The 17,239-nt window shown below is 42.8% G+C and overlaps 1 protein-coding gene across 5 annotated transcripts in view; it reads left to right on the forward strand.

Annotated features, from left to right (window-relative positions):
- Positions 1-4,113: 4,113 nt before the first annotated feature.
- The window catches only part of LOC106560735 (La ribonucleoprotein 1, translational regulator), a 121,062-nt gene continuing 107,936 nt past the window's right edge, over positions 4,114-17,239 (forward strand). For all 5 annotated transcript variants that reach the window (XM_014123919.2, XM_014123921.2, XM_014123922.2 and 2 more), the window contains exon 1: positions 4,114-4,764. In XM_014123919.2, coding sequence (XP_013979394.2) covers positions 4,362-4,764 — 403 coding nt within the window. In that variant the 5' untranslated portion in view covers positions 4,114-4,361. The remainder of the gene's footprint in view (positions 4,765-17,239) is intronic.

A 17,239-nucleotide genomic window follows, 5' to 3' on the forward strand; every position in this document is an offset into this window, starting at 1 on the left:
TAGTCAGGATGAGCGAGTGAAGACATTTCAACCTGGGGAGTGAGGTTACTTATCCAAATCCTAGACCCTAGCAATATACACCAGGCCTTCTTTCTTGATTCCCCCTTGCAGATCTATACTTTGTCAGGTATCAGCTACATTGTAATAGCATGGTAATAGCTCCACCTGGCCTTATGATTGGCTGGATGGAGTTTCTGCAACATGGGCATTGGGTAGGGGTGAGGGAGCTGTTTGGGACTGGGCCCTAGTGTCTCCTGGGCGTGTATTCAGGATCCGTTTGGACTTTTAGTTGGATCGTAAAGGAAAGCTCCTAAACCAGCACTCTTACTCTGAGATGGACCCAGGAGTCTGTTATAAAAACATAAGGCTGGACAGCACTGAAAGAAAAGCTTGACCTCCACCCTCCAAGATTGGCTGGCTGCCTCAGAGTGTGTTGAAGGCTCTTCCCACAGAACAGGTATGAGGATAGGAAGGACAGTTGTAGCCCAATGAGGTGTTCTCAGGGCGTGGATCTGAGTATTTCCCCAGGGGAACACTTTCTCTCTCTCCATATCTCTGTCTCTCTTTGTGTTTTGCTCACACTCTCAAATCTCACTCTCTCATTCTGTTCATGGACCACGTGTCAAACAAAGTACAACTCAGTTGAGACACACACAGATGATTTATTACACTCACTCGTAATATTCCTTGCTCATTTCAAGGTAAGTAAATCATCAGAAATGATATACTGGCATGCCATGTAATGGCAGTGTTGACACTAAAACAACCTTAGTACTCTCAAAGCTCAGCTATGAGACAAGTGACATAATTACAGGTGTCATGGGCCAAGAAATTAAACTGCTCAAAAAAAGAAAGGGAACACTTAAACAACACAATGTAACTCCAAGTCAATCACACTTCTGTGAAATCAAACTGTCCACTTAGGAAGCAACACTGATTGACAATACATTTCACATGCTGTTGTGCAAATGGAATAGACAACAGGTGGAAATTATAGGCAATTAGCAAGACACCCCCAATAAAGGAGTGGTTCTGCAGGTGGTGACCACAGACCACTTCTCAGTTCCTATGCTTCCAGGGTGATGTTTTGGTCACTTTTGAATGCTGGCGGTGCTTTCACTCTAGTGGTAGCATGAGACGGAGTCTACAACCCACAGAAGTGGCTCAGGTAGTGCAGCTCATCCAGGATGGCACATCAATGCGAGCTGTGGCAAGAAGGTTTGCTGTGTCTGTCAGCGTAGTGTCCAGAGCATGGAGGCGCTACCAGGAGACAGGCCAGTACATCAGGAGACGTGGAGAAGGCCGTAGGAGGGCAACAACCCAGCAGCAGGACCGCTACCTCCACCTTTGTGCAAGGAGGAGCAGGAGGAGCACTGCCAGAGCCCAGCAAAATGACCTCCAGCAGGCCTCAATTGTGCATGTGTCTGCTCAAACGGTCAGAAACAGACTCCATGAGGGTGGTATGAGGGCCCAACGTCCACAGGTGGGGGTTGTGCTTACAGCCCAACACCGTGCAGGACGTTTGGCATTTGCCAGAGAACATCAAGATTGGCAAATTCGCCACTGGCGCCCTGTGCTCTTCACAGATGAAAGCAGGTTCACACTGAGCACATGTGACAGACGTGACAGAGTCTGGAGATGACGTGGAGAACGTTCTGCTGCCTGCAACATCCTCCAGCATGACCGGTTTGGCGGTGGGTCAGTCATGGTGTGGGGTGGCATTTCTTTGGGGGGCCGCACAGCCCTCCATGTGCTCGCCAGAGGTAGCCTGACTGCCATTAGGTACCGAGATGAGATCCTCAGACCCCTTGTGAGACCATATGCTGGTGCGGTTGGCCCTGGGTTCCTCCTAATGCAAGACAATGCTAGACCTCATGTGGCTGGAGTGTGTCAGCAGTTCCTGCAAGAGGAAGGCATTGATGCTATGGACTGGCCCGCCCGTTCCCCAGACCTGAATCCAATTGAGCACATCTGGGACATCGTGTCTCGCTCCATCCACCAACGCCACGTTGCACCACAGACTGTCCAGGAGTTGGCGGATGCTTTAGTCCAGGTCTGGGAGGAGATCCCTCAGGAGACCATCCGCCACCTCATCAGGAGCATGCCCAGGCGTTGTAGGGAGGTCATACAGGCACGTGGAGGCCACACACACTACTGAGCCTCATTTTGACTTGTTTTAAGGACATTACATCAAAGTTGGATCAGCCTGTAGTGTGGTTTTCCACTTTAATTTTGAGTGTGACTCCAAATCCAGACCTCCATGGGTTGATAAATTGGATTTCCATTGATTATTTTTGTGTGATTTTGTTGTCAGCACATTCAACTATGTAAAGAAAAAAGTATTTAATAACATTATTTCATTCATTCAGATCTAGGATGTGTTATTTTAGTGTTCCCTTTATTTTTTTGAGCAGTGAATATTGTTATAATGGGAACCACATATCCAGTGTTTAAGTGTCACTTGCCACGACTGGTACTCGCGGGGGCTTTTTCAAAGCCTATGTCAGATACTCCAGTGACTGTAATTAGCTCCAATGAGTGTAATGTTCTCAATATTAGGAGTTGAGAAATAAAGTTCAGATCATTAGAAATAAGATTTTCTCCTCTTTTCTACTGTAGGTATGTAATTCAAAATCAGTTTATTCTGTTGTTGCGATTGATATTCATAAAAAACATCCCCCGGTTGAATACCCCTGGGCTACAGAGATATGTCACACCCTGATCTGTTTTACCTGTCTTTGTGCTTGTCTCCATCCCCTCCAGGTGTCACCCATCCTCCCCATTATCCCTTTTTCCAAAGCTGCTCAATTCATTCCTCTCCCCAAGCTACCCTCTGCCAAGGAGACGGCCCAGCTCATGGTGCAGCACGTCTTCTGGATCCATGGACTGCCCGTTGACATGGTCTCCGACCGGAGTCCTCAGTTCTCGTTCTAGAAGAGGTGCTGCACCCTCATTGGGTCATTGGCCAGCCTGTCCTCCGGGTTCCACCACCAGTCCAACAGCCAGTCGGAGCAAGCCAACCAGGACCTTGAGACTACTCTGCGCTGGCTGGTCTCCGCCAACCCCACCACCTGGAGCCAGCAGTTTTTGTGGGTTGAATACGCCCGCAACACTCTTCCCTGCTCTGCCACGGGCCCGGTCGGCCCTCCTCACGACCACCTCCAGGTATTGACGACAAGCAGATTGCCACCGGCCCCAGGCTCCTCGGTATCGTCTCAGGCAGAAGGTATGGCTGTCCACCCGGAATCTGCCCCTCCAGGTGGAATCCCGCAAACTCTCCCCCCGGTTTATCGGTCTGTTTCCCATCTCCAAGGTCATTAGCCCCTCTGCTGTTCGTCTTCTGTTGCCCAGTACCCTCCGCATACATCCCACCTTTCACGTGTCCAGAGTTAAACCCATGACTCACAGCCTTTTGTCTCCTGTTTCCAGGCCCACCCCCCTCCCCCATCTCATCGAAGGCCAACCGGCGTACACGGTGAGGCGTCTCCTGAAGGTTCGACCTCAGAGCAGGGGTTTCCAGTACCTGGTTGACTGGGAGGGTTATGGCCCGTAGTGCGCGCTAATAGCGTTTCAATCGGCGATGTCACGCGCTCTGAGACCTTGAAGTAGTTGTTTCCCTTTGCTCTGCAAGGGCAGCGGCTTTTGTGGAGCGATAGGTAACTATGCTTTGTGGTAGGCAGTTGTTGAGGTGTGCAGAGGGTCCCTGGTTCGAGCCCAGGTAGGAGCGAGAAGAGGGACAAAAGCAACACTGTTACATTAGTGCCGTGACCCGGATCACTGGTTGCTGTGGAAAAGGAGGAGGTCAAAGGGGAGTGAGTGTAACTGGTGTGAAAAGGCTAGCTAGTTAGCGGGGTGCCCGCTAATAGCGTTTCAATCGGTGACGTCACTCGCTCTGAGACCTTGAAGTAGTTGTTTCCCTTGCTCTGCAAGGCCCATGGATTTTCTGGAGTGATAGGTAACCCTGCTTTGTTCCCTTTTTGGGTGCTTATTATCCACCTGTACAGTAGGTGGCGGAATGTACATGTAATTGTTGCGAACGCCATTATACCAAAGAAGAAGAAGAACCCTGTTGCGCGCACATCCTTGCGTGGTCACGCCCCCCGAGCGTACGTGCGCGCACCCTTCTATCGCGTGGTGGTGATCATCCATATTGCTGCTAGTGGTGAAGTTTAGCTTGTAATTTAGAAGTGGCTCTCGGGCGCTTTTTAAATGTTTTAATTCCACACAAACCACTCTGCGTCTTAGACTGAATGCTATTTAGTCTAGGGGTGGAGTGGAGAAAGGAGTTCATTCGAGGAATACTTCACATTTTCTTTCTTGAGTAGTAGGCGAATTTGGTGGTATCGTGAGGAAAAGGAGAAATGGCTACTCAGGTAGAGACTCTCCTACCCAACACTCCTCTTATTAAACCAGAGGAGAATGGGCATGCGAGCAAGATGATACAGCATGGAGAGGATTGTGCTGAAAAGGGTGTGAAGCAGACATGCGTTTCCGACGAGGGTAACGTTAGCAATATGAAAACAAACAACTCGGAACAGGGTGGGATTGCAACGAAGGAGCTACGCTCTAAACAGGCAAAAGAAGAGAGTAACAATCAAGAGAAAGACACCCTGGATCAAGAGAAGCACACGATTGATCAAACGGAAGACTGTTTGAAATGCAGTAAAAATGAGTTTGCTGAAGCACCCCCGCCCAAGGTGAACCCATGGACTAAGAAAAATAATGCGGTGACCGTGGTCAGCCTGAATGGACAATCACATCATGGTTTGTATTCTTCCCATAACAAAAATGTTCGTGTTGCCACTACTACTGCCTGGGTTTAGGGTGCATTCACCTGAAACACTTGAAGGCCAAGCATGATCTGTTGCTGTCAGATCTATGATAGTAGGGAGTTCCTCACAGGATAATGCTGCTTTGCAAGCTCCTATCTAGTATACCGCTCTAGATAGTCAACTGTATATATAGTAAGGCCTCAAACTATTTCTGTAATAGAGTGGATTGTAAGCTTCTTCCACGATATAATTTGAGTTAACGTTCAAAACATCGTACTCTGTCGTCTCTGACTGAGGACACCTGTTCTACAAATGCAATAAGATAAATGAAGCAGATGGCTAGAATAGGTTTTTTGACAGTGTCAGGCCTCACTAGGGTACGTTACAGGCTGAACCCAGCGAGGTTTCACATGTTGTGATATTTAAAAACCATAACGTTATCATTACACTACTGACATCGCCTGTGCAAATGAGCTTTTCTTTGCACGTCTTTATTTTTGTGCCAGCTGCGGATGAAGTGACTTGGGTTGACCATCGCTTTCCCATTACAGTTGCGTGGCTAGCTATCATAGCTGTATAGACAATGTTGGCAGTAACACGATGTCTGAACTGAATCAGCAAGGTACATTAATACCTTAGCATTGTCATAGGTGGCACGGCGCTTTAACTTTTACGATTCGACGCTAGGTAACTCATGGTAGTTACTACTTTTTTTGCCGATAATTGTGAAGCACTGTTTACAGTGACATGCTGCCAAAGGACGTTTGAAGCTCCCGTTTTAATGTGAGAAAGAGTAGCCGTCCACGCTGAACGTGAGTGCTGATGACTAACAACGTTAGCAGCTGGGCCCAGCTAACGGTAGTTAGCTAATCTTCAGGCTAGAGCTAGCTAGTTGGGTAAAGCAGGCAGCTGACGGAACCCGAATCACGTTATTTAACACTACACTTATGTCAGATAGTTTGACACTTATTCAGCGTTGGAAAATATTTGCGCGGTTTTATCTAACGGGATGAAAACCAATGTTTGTTTGTTTATGGAACGTCACGTGTTCATCCACCAAATGGCCAGGAACAATACTTTTATTTAAAATGTATGTTTAGGTCGAATTTCTAACAATTTCACCGTTCTGTCGTACAACACGGCAAGTTTTGTGTTATGATTAACCTATTGGTGGCAGATGGCTGGATCTTGAATTGTATTGCTTCCTCATGTCTACAGCCGCCACATGATCACATGTTAGCTTGATGTTAGCTTAATGTTAGCCAGTAAGTTAGTTAGCTCATTTGCTATGCTAGCTACCTATCAGCTTGGATGGAGACAACCCAATTCGTTTGTTGTGGACCAGTCGCCTAATACGTTCTATCATATCCTTCTGATAAAGAATAAATGAGACCCTAGTTTTATTACACTGACCAAAAATATAAACATAACATGTAAAGTGTTGATCTCATAAGCTGAAATAAAATATCCCAGAAATGTTCCATACACACCAAAATATAATTTCTCTCAAATGTTGTACACAATTTGAATCAGCTTCTTGATATGCCACAAGTCAGGTGGATTGTTTATCTTTAAAGGAGAAATTCTCACTAACGGAATGTCAACATGATCATTACACAGGTGCACTTTGTGCTGGGGACAATAAAAGGCCACTCTAAAATGTGCCGTTTTGTCACACAACACCATGCCACAGATGTCTTGAGATTTCAGGGAGTGCAATTAGCATGCTGACTGCCGGAATATCCACCAGAGCTGTTGCCGGAGAATTTAATGTTAATTTCTCTTCCATAAACCGCCTCCAACGTCATTTTAGGGAATTTGGCAGTACGTCCAACCGGCCTCACAACCGCCGACCACGTATAACCACGCCAGCCCAGGACCTCCACATCCAGATTTTTCACCTGTGGAATCGTCTGATACCAGTCACCCGGACAGCTGATGAAACTGGGTTTGCACAACCAAAGAATTTCTGCAGAAATGGTCATGCCAGATACTATTTTCTGAAACACCCCCCAACCGTTTTTTTTTTTTTTTAAAGATGTGACCAACAGATGCATCATGTAAAATCCATAGATTAGGGCCTAATTAATTTATATTGACTGATTTCCGTACATCAAATCAAATTTGATTTCACATGCATCGAATGCAACAGGTGTAGGTAGACCTTACCGTGAAATGCTTACTGACAAGCCCAACAATGCAGTTCAAGAAAGAGTTAAGAAAATATTTACAAAATAAACTAAAATTCTAAATTTAAAATAAAAAGTAACACAATAAAAATAACGAGGCTATATACAGGGGGTAGCGGGTACCAAGTCAATGTGCTGGGGTACAGGTTAGTCGAGTTATTTTGTACATGTACAGTTTAAGTCGGAAGTTTACATACACTTATATTGGAGTCATTAAAACTTGTTTTTCAACCACTCCACACATTTCTTGTTAACAAACTATAGTTTTGGCGAGTCAGTTAGCATATCTACTTTGTGCATGACACAAGTCATTTTTCCAACAGTTGTTTACAGCAGGTTATTTAACTTATTCACTGTATCACAATTCCAGTGGGTCAGAAGTTTACATACACTAAGTTGACTGTGCCTTTAAACAGCTTGGAAAATTCCAGAAAATGATATCATGGCTTTAGAAGCTTCTGATAGGCTAATTGACATAATTTGAGTCAATTGGAGGTGTACATGTGGATGTATTTCAAGGCCTAACTTCAAACTCTGTTCATCTTTGCTTGACATCATGGGGAAATCAAAATAAATCAGGGACAAAGATCATACTTTTTGGAGAAATGTCCTCTGGTCTGATGAAACAAAAATAGAACTGTTTGGCCATAATGACCATTGTTATGTTTGGAGGAAAAAGGGAGAGGCTTGCAAGCCAAAGAACACCATCCCAACTGTCAATCACGAGGGTGTCAGCATCATGTTGTGGGGGTGCTTTACTGCAGGAGGGACTGGTGCACTTCACAAAACAGATGGCATCATGAGGCGGGAAAAAATTATGTGGATATATTGAAGCAACATCTCAAGACATTAGCCAGGAAGTTAAAGCTTGGTCTCAAATGCGTCTTCCAAATGGACAATGACCAAGCATTCTTCCAAAGTTGTGTCAAAATGGATTAAGGACAACAAAGTCAAAGTATTGGAGTTGCCATCACAAAGCCCTGACCTCAATCCTACAGAGAATTTGTGGGCAGAACTGAAAATGGGTTTGCGAGCAATTAGGCCTACAAACCTGACTCTCTCAGGAGGAATGGGCCGAAATTCACCCAACATATTGTGGGAAGCTTGTGGAAGGCTACCCGAAACGTTTGATCCAAGTTAAACAACTTTAAGGTAATGCTACACTCAATTAGTATGTAAACCTCTGACCCACTGGGAATGTGATGAAAGAAAGAAATTCTGAAATAAATCATTTTCGCAACTATTATTCTGACATTTCACATTCTTAAAATAAAGTGGTGGTCCTAACTGACCTAAGACAGGGAATTTTACTAGGTTTGAATGTCAGGAATTGTGAAACTGAGTTTAAATGTATTTGGCTAAGGTGTATGTAAACTTCCGACTTCAACTGTATGTAGCGGTAAAGTGACTGCATAGATAATAAACGGTGAGTAGCAGCAGTGTAAAAACAAATGGAGTGGGGTGTCAATGTAAATTGTCTGCTGGCCATTTGATTAATTGTTCAGCAGTCTTATGGCTTAGGGGTAGATGCTGTTAAGGAGACCTTTGATTCTAGACTTGGCTTTCCGGTACCGCTTGCTGTACATTAGCAGAGAGAACAGTCTATGACTGGGGTGACTGGAGTCTTTGACAATTTTTTTTATATGAGCTGTAACTCAGTAAAGTCTTTGAAATTGTTACATGTTGTGTTTATTTTTGTTCAGTGTAGTTGGTTACCTTGCTAGCAAGTTCAGTGTTATCTGTGTCACTGTGTTTGACACAGATTGTGAGGAGAGCAGTGTAAAATTTGATGTGCAGTTCGCAAACTATTCATTCTTTTTGAACAAGTCTTTTAATTAAACATTTTTTGTATGGACTCCAGTCATAAGTTTTTCTGAGTGACTCGTTCATTTAAGCCGTTAATTTGATCTGCTAATGCTGTCCGCAATGAGTCCTACAGCAGGATTAATACATGCTCCTCACACTCAGCGGCTCCAGAGACGTCCTCTGACCACCAACTTTCTGGAAAATCATGAAAGGAGAGAAGAGAAAAAAATACATGTTTAGAACTGATAATTGATAGCATGGTGCAAGAATGAATGAAATTAATTTATTATTGAATGTTCCGATGGACACATCTTTAAAGAACCAAAACATACAAAGCCTCTGCTCAACAAACTCGAGAACGAGTTGTTTGTGGGGGCTGCACTTCGTGAACAACATTGTACTTATCACCCTCACGGCAGCCAAACAAGGCCTTCCGCCAGGAGTTGTTTACAATCTAGTCTGGTTTCGGCCATAACTAGACCTTGTTTCAAATGTATCAAGAAATGATCTGATTTGTATGCCTAGCAAACAACAAATGTACATTGTTTGAAGCACCCTTTACAAGTCTGTCACATATGACAGCTCAGACCAGTATGATGTAGCACTGTGGTAGTCGCTCTCACTACACTGGAAGTTAATAGGTGCACAACGGTGCTGTTGCCACTTTGCTTCTTAATATAAATCTACTAGGATTCTATAATTAAACTATTAGCTTGTTTCTTACATCAGCAAACAGCTAGTTTGTCTTTCCTTAGCAAGTTGTTCCTAAATCTTGTTAGCTGCTGATTGTTAGATGCTAATTGCTAGATAGCTAATAAATGTACTGAGTAAGAGCAAGCGTAATTTAGCTTTTCAGCCTGATAATACCAGTGATGGTGTAGACCTTAATCAGCATGTTTCTGCAACAGTATTTTCTAAATCAAAGAGGTAAACGCAAAGCAAGAATATGTTAGCTACATGAAGTAGCTAAGAGAACATTCAATGTAGCCAAAGATTTTTAGGGCCCCCTAGGAAATACCTATCAACACTTTAGTTCCTACCCTGTCACAATAACTCCTCCCTGGCATTTTCATTTGTTGTCATGTCAAACAACACTGTATTTAAAGTGCCCACCATTATATTGTAACTACACTGCTCAAAAAAATAAAGGGAACACTTAAACAACACAATGTAACTCCAAGTCAATGACACTTCTGTGAAATCAAACTGTCCACTTAGGAAGCAACACTGATTGACAATAAATGTCACATGCTGTTGTGCAAATGGAATAGACAACAGGTGGAAATTATAGGCAATTAGCAAGACACCCCCAATAAAGGAGTGGTTCTGCAGGTGGGGACCACAGACCACTTCTCAGTTCCTATGCTTCCTGGCTGATTTCGTCACTTTTGAATTCTGGCGGTGCTTTCACTCTAGTGGTAGCATGAGACGGAGTCTACAACCCACACAAGTGGCTCAGGTAGTTCAGCTCATCCAGGATGGCACATCAATGTGAGCTGTGGCAAGAAGGTTTGCTGTGTCTGTCAGCGTAGTGTCCAGAGCATGGAGGCGCTACCAGGAGACAGGCCAGTACATCAGGAGACGTGGAGGAGGCCGTAGGAGGGCAACAACCCAGCAGCATGACCGCTATCTCCGCCTTTGTGCAAGGAGGAGCAGGAGAAGCACTGCCAGAGCCCTGCAAAATGACCTCCAGCAGGCCACAAATGTGCATGTGTCTGCTCAAACGGTCAGAAACAGACTCCATGAGGGTGGTATGAGGGCCCGACGTCCACAGGTGGGGGTTGTGCTTACAGCCCAACACCGTGCAGGACGTTTGGCATTTGCCAGAGAACACCAAGATTGGCAAATTTGCCACTGGCGCCCTGTGCTCTTCACAGATGAAAGCAGGTTCACACTGAGCACGTGACAGAGTCTGGAGACACCGTGGAGAACATTCTGCTGCCTGCAACATCCTCCAGCATGACCGGTTTGGCGGTGGGTCAGTCATGGTGTAGGGTGGCATTTCTTTGGGGGGCCGCACAGCCCTCCATGTGCTCGCCAGAGGTAGCCTGACTGCCATTAGGTACCGAGATGAGATCCTCAGACCCCTTGTGAGACCATATGCTGGTGCGGTTGGCCCTGGGTTCCTCCTAATGCAAGACAATGCTAGACCTCATGTGGCTGGAGTGTGTCAGCAGTTCCTGCAAGAGGAAGGCATTGATGCTATGGACTGGCCCACCCGTTCCCCAGACCTGAATCCAATTGAGCACATCTGGGACATCATGTCTTGCTCCATCCACCAACGCCACGTTGCACCACAGACTGTCCAGGAGTTGGCCGATGCTTTAGTCCAGGTCTGGGAGGAGATCCCTCAGGAGACCATCCGCCACCTCATCAGGAGCATGCCCAGGCGTTGTAGGGAGATCGTACAGGCACGTGGAGGCCACACACACTACTGAGCCTCATTTTAAGGACATTACATCAAAGTTGGATCAGCCTGTAGTGTGGTTTTCCACTTTAATTTTGAGTGTGACTCCAAATCCAGACCTCCATGGGTTGATAAATTGGATTTCCATTGATTATTTTTGTGTGATTTTGTTGTCAGCACATTCAACTATATAAAGAAAAAAGTATTTAATAAGATTATTTCTTTCATTCAGATCTAGGATGTGTTGTTTAAGTGTTCCCTTTATTTTTTTGAGCAGTATATATAATTACAATAGACATTCTATTTCCATGATTTCAACAGTTAACCCAAGTGTGTTGCTCTAAATCGCAAGTCAAATTGCAACGTGGTTAAAAATAAGGCCCAGATTGCTTGCCAATATCGTGTAGCCCTACGTAGTAGTGTAGAAATTATCTCATATGAAGAAATTGAAAATGATGACTTTTTGGTTTAAACATTTTTTTTGATGGTATTATGTTTTTTAATAACAATAGTTCTACATTTGCTTTATGAGAAGTGTGTGACCCTAGGGTGGCAACACATACATTAAGTTATTTCAATTGGTCTTTCTCCATTCTGATTATTTTATACTGTTACATTTTTCAAATACCTTGATATATTATTTTGGACATATCGTCCAGCCCTAATACTGGCCATTGTCATAACGCAGGATGATGTCTTCTCTCGAATGAGCCATTGATCATATTTTTGCGATAATCCTACCTTGAGAAATATGTAATTTGTCTCTAATCCAGGGTGCATTGCAAGGCTCCCATTGCCAGAGATGTTATAAAAAGGAATTCAATGAATGAATAATAACGCCCCACCCAGCAGACTGTCGACCAATCATGTACAGGTTGTCATGTTGCGTCACGCGGTTGCTAAACTAATCGTCTCGCAATCCCTTCTTAAAGTCAGTGTATATGTCGAGAAACTTGCCTATTTTCCTCAAGTTCGTAATGTCGCGATTCCAAAGGTATACGATACTAGATAGCAAGTTCATTATCTCAGAAAAGATTTGTAATGTTGTTCCACTTGTTGACACAATTCGTGCTAATGTTGGGACAAGAGCGCTCCTTGTCCCAGAACGCACTGCGCGGCCCATTGACATAGCATGGGCAACGTTTCCCCATCTCAAAAGTGTATCTGCCGTTGCGAATGTTAGGCTCCACTCTGTGAGGCACATCGATCTGCAGGTTGAACATGAGATTGTAGACTCCTATATTGATAGTAGAGGTTGACCGATTGACTTTTCAATACCGATACCAATTTATTGGAGGACCCAAAAAAGCCGATACCGATTAATCTGCCGAAATGTTTATTTATTTTTATTTTTTTATTTTTTTTACATTTATTTATTTTTTAAACATTTTGTTTATTTGTAATAATGACAATTACAACAATACTAAATGAACTTTTTTATTTTAACTTAATATAATACATCAATAAAATCAATTTAGCCTCAAATAAATAATGAAACATGTTCAATTTGGTTTAACCTCTTACATCTAGACGTTCCGCTAGCGGAACACCTGCTCCAATATCCAATGATAGGCGTGGCGCGAATTACAAATTCCTCAAAAATACAAAAACTTCAATTTTTCAAACATATGACTATTTCACAGCATTTTAAAGACAAGACTCTCCTTTATCTAACCACACTGTCCGATTTCAAAAAGGCTTTACAGCGAAAGCAAAACATTAGATTATGTCAGCAGAGTACCAAGCCAGAAATAATCAGACACCCATTTTTCAAGCTAGCATATAATGTCACAAAAACCCAGAAGACAGCTAAATGCAGCACTAACCTTTGATGATCTTCATCAGATGACACACCTAGGACATTGTTATACAATACATGCATGTTTTGTTCAATCAAGTTCATATTTATATCAAAAACCAGCTTTTTACATTAGCATGTGACGTTCAGAACTAGCATACCCCCCGCAAACTTCCGGAGGAATTTGCTAACAATTTACTAACTTACTCACGATAAACGTTCACAAAAAGCATAACAATTATTTTAAGAATTTTAGATACAGAACTCCTCTATGCACTCGATATGTCCGATTTTAAAATAGCTTTTTGGTGAAAGCACATTTTGCAATATTCTAAGTACATAGCCCAGCCATCACGGGCTAGCTATTTAGACACCCGGCAAGTTTAGCCTTCACCAAAATCAGATTTACTATAACAAAAATGTTATTACCTTTGTTGTCTTCGTCAGAATGCACTCCCAGGACTGCTACTTCAATAACAAATGTTGGTTTGGTCCAAAATAATCCATCGTTATATCCGAATAGCGGCGTTTTGTTTGTGCGTTCCAGAAACTATCCGAAATGGTAAATCAGGGTCGTGCGCATGGCGCAATTCGTGACAAAAAAATTCGAAATATTCCATTACCGTACTTCGAAGCATGTCAACCGCTGTTTAAAATAAATTTTTATGCAATTTATCTCGTAAAAAAGCTATAATATTCCGACCGGGAATCTCCTTTTCGGCAAACAGAGGAAAAATCACAAAGACAGGGGCGGCCAGGGCACGCGCCTAAGCCCACAGTCCCTTGATCGGCCACTTGAGAAAGGCGATAATGTGTTTCAGCCTGGGGCTGGGATGACGACATTCAGGTTTTTCCCGGGCTCTGAGCGCCCATGGAAGACGTAGGAAGTGTCACGTTAGAGCAGAGATCCTTTGTAAAAGATAGAGATGGCAAAGAAGTTCAAGAAATGGTCAGACAGGCCACTTCCTGTAAAGGAATCTCTCAGGTTTTGACCTGCCATTTGAGTTCTGTTATACTCACAGACACCATTCAAACAGTTTTAGAAACTTTAGGGTGTTTTCTATCCAAAGCCAATAATTATATGCATATTCTAGTTACTGGGCAGGAGTAGTAACCAGATTAAATCGGGTACGTTTTTTATCCAGCCGTGAAAATACTGCCCCCTAGCCATAACAGGTTAACCTCTCTGGGCTAGGTGGGACGTTTGCGTCCCACCCTAGTCAACAGCCAGTGGATTCACGTGGCGCGAAATACAAATACCTCAAATACTATAACTTCAATTTCTCAAACATATGACTAGTTTACACCATTTTAAAGACAAGACTCTCGTTAATCTAACCACATTGTCTGATTTCAAAAAGGCTTTACAGCGAAAGCAAAACATTAGATTATGTCAGGAGAGTACCCTGCCAAAAATAATCACACAGCCATTTTCAAAGCAAGCATATATGTCACCAAATCCACAGCTAAATACAGCACTAACCTTTGATGATCTTCATCAGATGACACTCCTAGGACATTATGTTATACAATACATGCATGTTTTGTTCAATCAAGTTCATATTTATATCAAAAAACTGCTTTTTACATTAGCATGTGATGTTCAGAACTAGCATACCCACCGAAAACTTCCAGTGAATTTACTAAATTACTCATGATAAACGTTGACAAAATACATAACAATTATTTTAAGAATTATAGATACAGAACTCCTTTTTGCAAATGCTATGTCAGATTTTAAAATAGCTTTTCGGCGAAAGCACATTTTGCAATATTCTTAGTACATTGCTCGGCCATCATAGGCTAGCTAATTTGACACCCACCAAGTTTGGGGCTCACCAAAGTCAGATTTACTATAAGAAAAATTGGATTACCTTTGCTGTTCTTTGTCAGAATGCACTCCCAGGATTTCTACTTCAACAACAAATGTTGTTTTGGTTCCAAATAATCCATAGTTGTATCCAAATACCTCCGTTTTGTTCATGCGTTCAGGTCACTATCCGAAGGGTAACGCGCGAGCGCATTTCGTGACAAAAAAAATCGAAATATTCCATTACCGTACTTCGAAGCATGTGAAACGCTATTTAAAATAAATTTTTATGCCATTTTTCTCGTAAAATAGCGATAATATTCCAACCGGGCAACGTTGTATTCATTCAAAGGCTGAAAGAAAAAAATTGAGATGTCTCGTGAACCCGCATCTGTCTCACTGTCCCCAGGCTGACCACTTACAAACTCTGCTGCTGTACTTTGCCCAGAGACAGCAGACACCCCATTCCACTTTCTGGCGGCTTTAGAGAGCCAATGGAAGCCTAGAAAGTGTCACGTTACAGCACAGATGCTGTATTTTTGATAGAGATGCAACAGAAGGACAACAAATGGTCAGACAGGGCACTTCCTGCATGGAATCTTCTCAGGTTTTGGCCTGCCATATGAGTTCTGTTATACTCAGACACCATTCAAACAGTTTTGGAAATTTTCAGGTGTTTTCTATCCAAATCTACTAATTATATGCGTATTCTCATTTCTGGGCAAGAGTAGTAACCAGTTTAAATCGGGTACGTTTTTTATCCGGCCGTGAAAATACTGCCCCCTAGCCCCAACAGGTTAAATAATGCAAAAACAAAGTGTTGGAGAAGATAGTAAAAGTGCAATATGTGCCATGTAAAAAAACTAACGTTTAATTTCCTTGCTCAGAACATGAGAACATATGAAAGCTGGTGGTTCCTTTTAACCTCTATGGGCTAGGTGGGACGCTTGCAATACTAACAGGTTAACCTGTTTAGGATAGGGGGCAGTATTTTCACGGCCGGATAAAAAAACGTACCCTATTTAATCTGGTTATTACTCCTGCCCAGAAACTAGAATATGCATATAATTATTTTATTTGGATAGAAAACACCCTAAAGTTTCTAAAACTGTTTGAATGGTGTCTGTGAGTATAACAGAACTCATATGGCAGGCCAAAACCTGAGAAGATTCCATACAGGAAGTGCCCTCTCTGACCATTTCTTGGCCTTCTATAGCCTCTTTATGGAAAATAGAGGATCTCTGCTGTAACGTGACATGTTCTAAGGCTCCCATAGGCTCTCAGAAGGCGCCAGAACGGGGAATGATGTCTCTGCGGTTCCTGGGCGAGAAACAGTAGGGGTTTTGGAAAGTTGTCGATCTGAGAACAATGACACGGGTGCGCGCGTGCATGTGAAGACTCCATTTTCTATTTTCAGTGTTTGAACGAAAACAAGGTCTCCCGGTCGGAATATTATCGCTATTTTATGAGAAAAATCGCATAAAAATTGATTTTAAACAGCGTTTGACATGCTTCGAAGTACGGTAATGGAATATTTTGAATTTTTTTGTCACGATATGCGCTGGCGCGTCACCCTTCTGATAGTGTCTTGAACGCAAGAACAAACGCAGCTATTTGGATATAACTATGGATTATTTGGAACCAATACAACATTGGGTGTTGAAGTAGAAGTCCTGGGAGTGCATTCTGATGAAGAACAGCAAAGGTAATCCAATTTTTCTTATAGTAAATCTGAGTTTGGTGAGTTCCAAATTTGGTGGGTGTCAAAATAGCTAGCCATGATGGCCGGGCTATCTACTCAGAATATTGCAAAATGTGCTTTCACCGAAAAGCTATTTTAAAATCGGACACCGCGATTGCATAAAGGAGTTCTGTATCTATAATTCTTAAAATAATGTTTTTTGTGAACGTTTGTCGTGAGTAATTTAGTAAATTCACCGGAAGTTTCGGTGGGTATGCTAGTTCTGAACGTCACATGCTAATGTAAAAAGCTGGTTTTTGATATAAATATGAACTTGATTGAACAAAACATGCATGTATTGTATAACATAATGTCCTAGGAGTGTCATCTGATTAAGATCATCAAAGGTTAGTGCTGCATTTAGCTGTGGTTTTGGTTTTTGTGACATTATATGCTAGCTTGAAAAATGGGTGTGTGATTATTTCTGGCCGGGTACTCTCCTGACATAATCTAATGTTTTGCTTTCGTTGTAAAGCCTTTTTGAAATTGGACAATGTGGTTAGATAAAGGAGAGTCTTGTCTTTAAAATGGTGTAAAATAGTCATATGTTTAAAAAATTGAAGTTTTTGGATTTCTGAGGTGTTTGTAATTCGTGCCACGCTCTCATTGGATATTGGCGAGGCGTTCCGCTAGCGGCACATCTAGATGTAAGAGGTTTTAACATGAGTCTTCAATATTCCCAGGTAAGAAGTTTTAGGTTGTAGTTATTATAGGAA

This window comes from Salmo salar, chromosome ssa10, assembly GCF_905237065.1.
Source record: "Salmo salar chromosome ssa10, Ssal_v3.1, whole genome shotgun sequence".
Classification (NCBI taxonomy): Eukaryota; Metazoa; Chordata; class Actinopteri; order Salmoniformes; family Salmonidae; genus Salmo; species Salmo salar.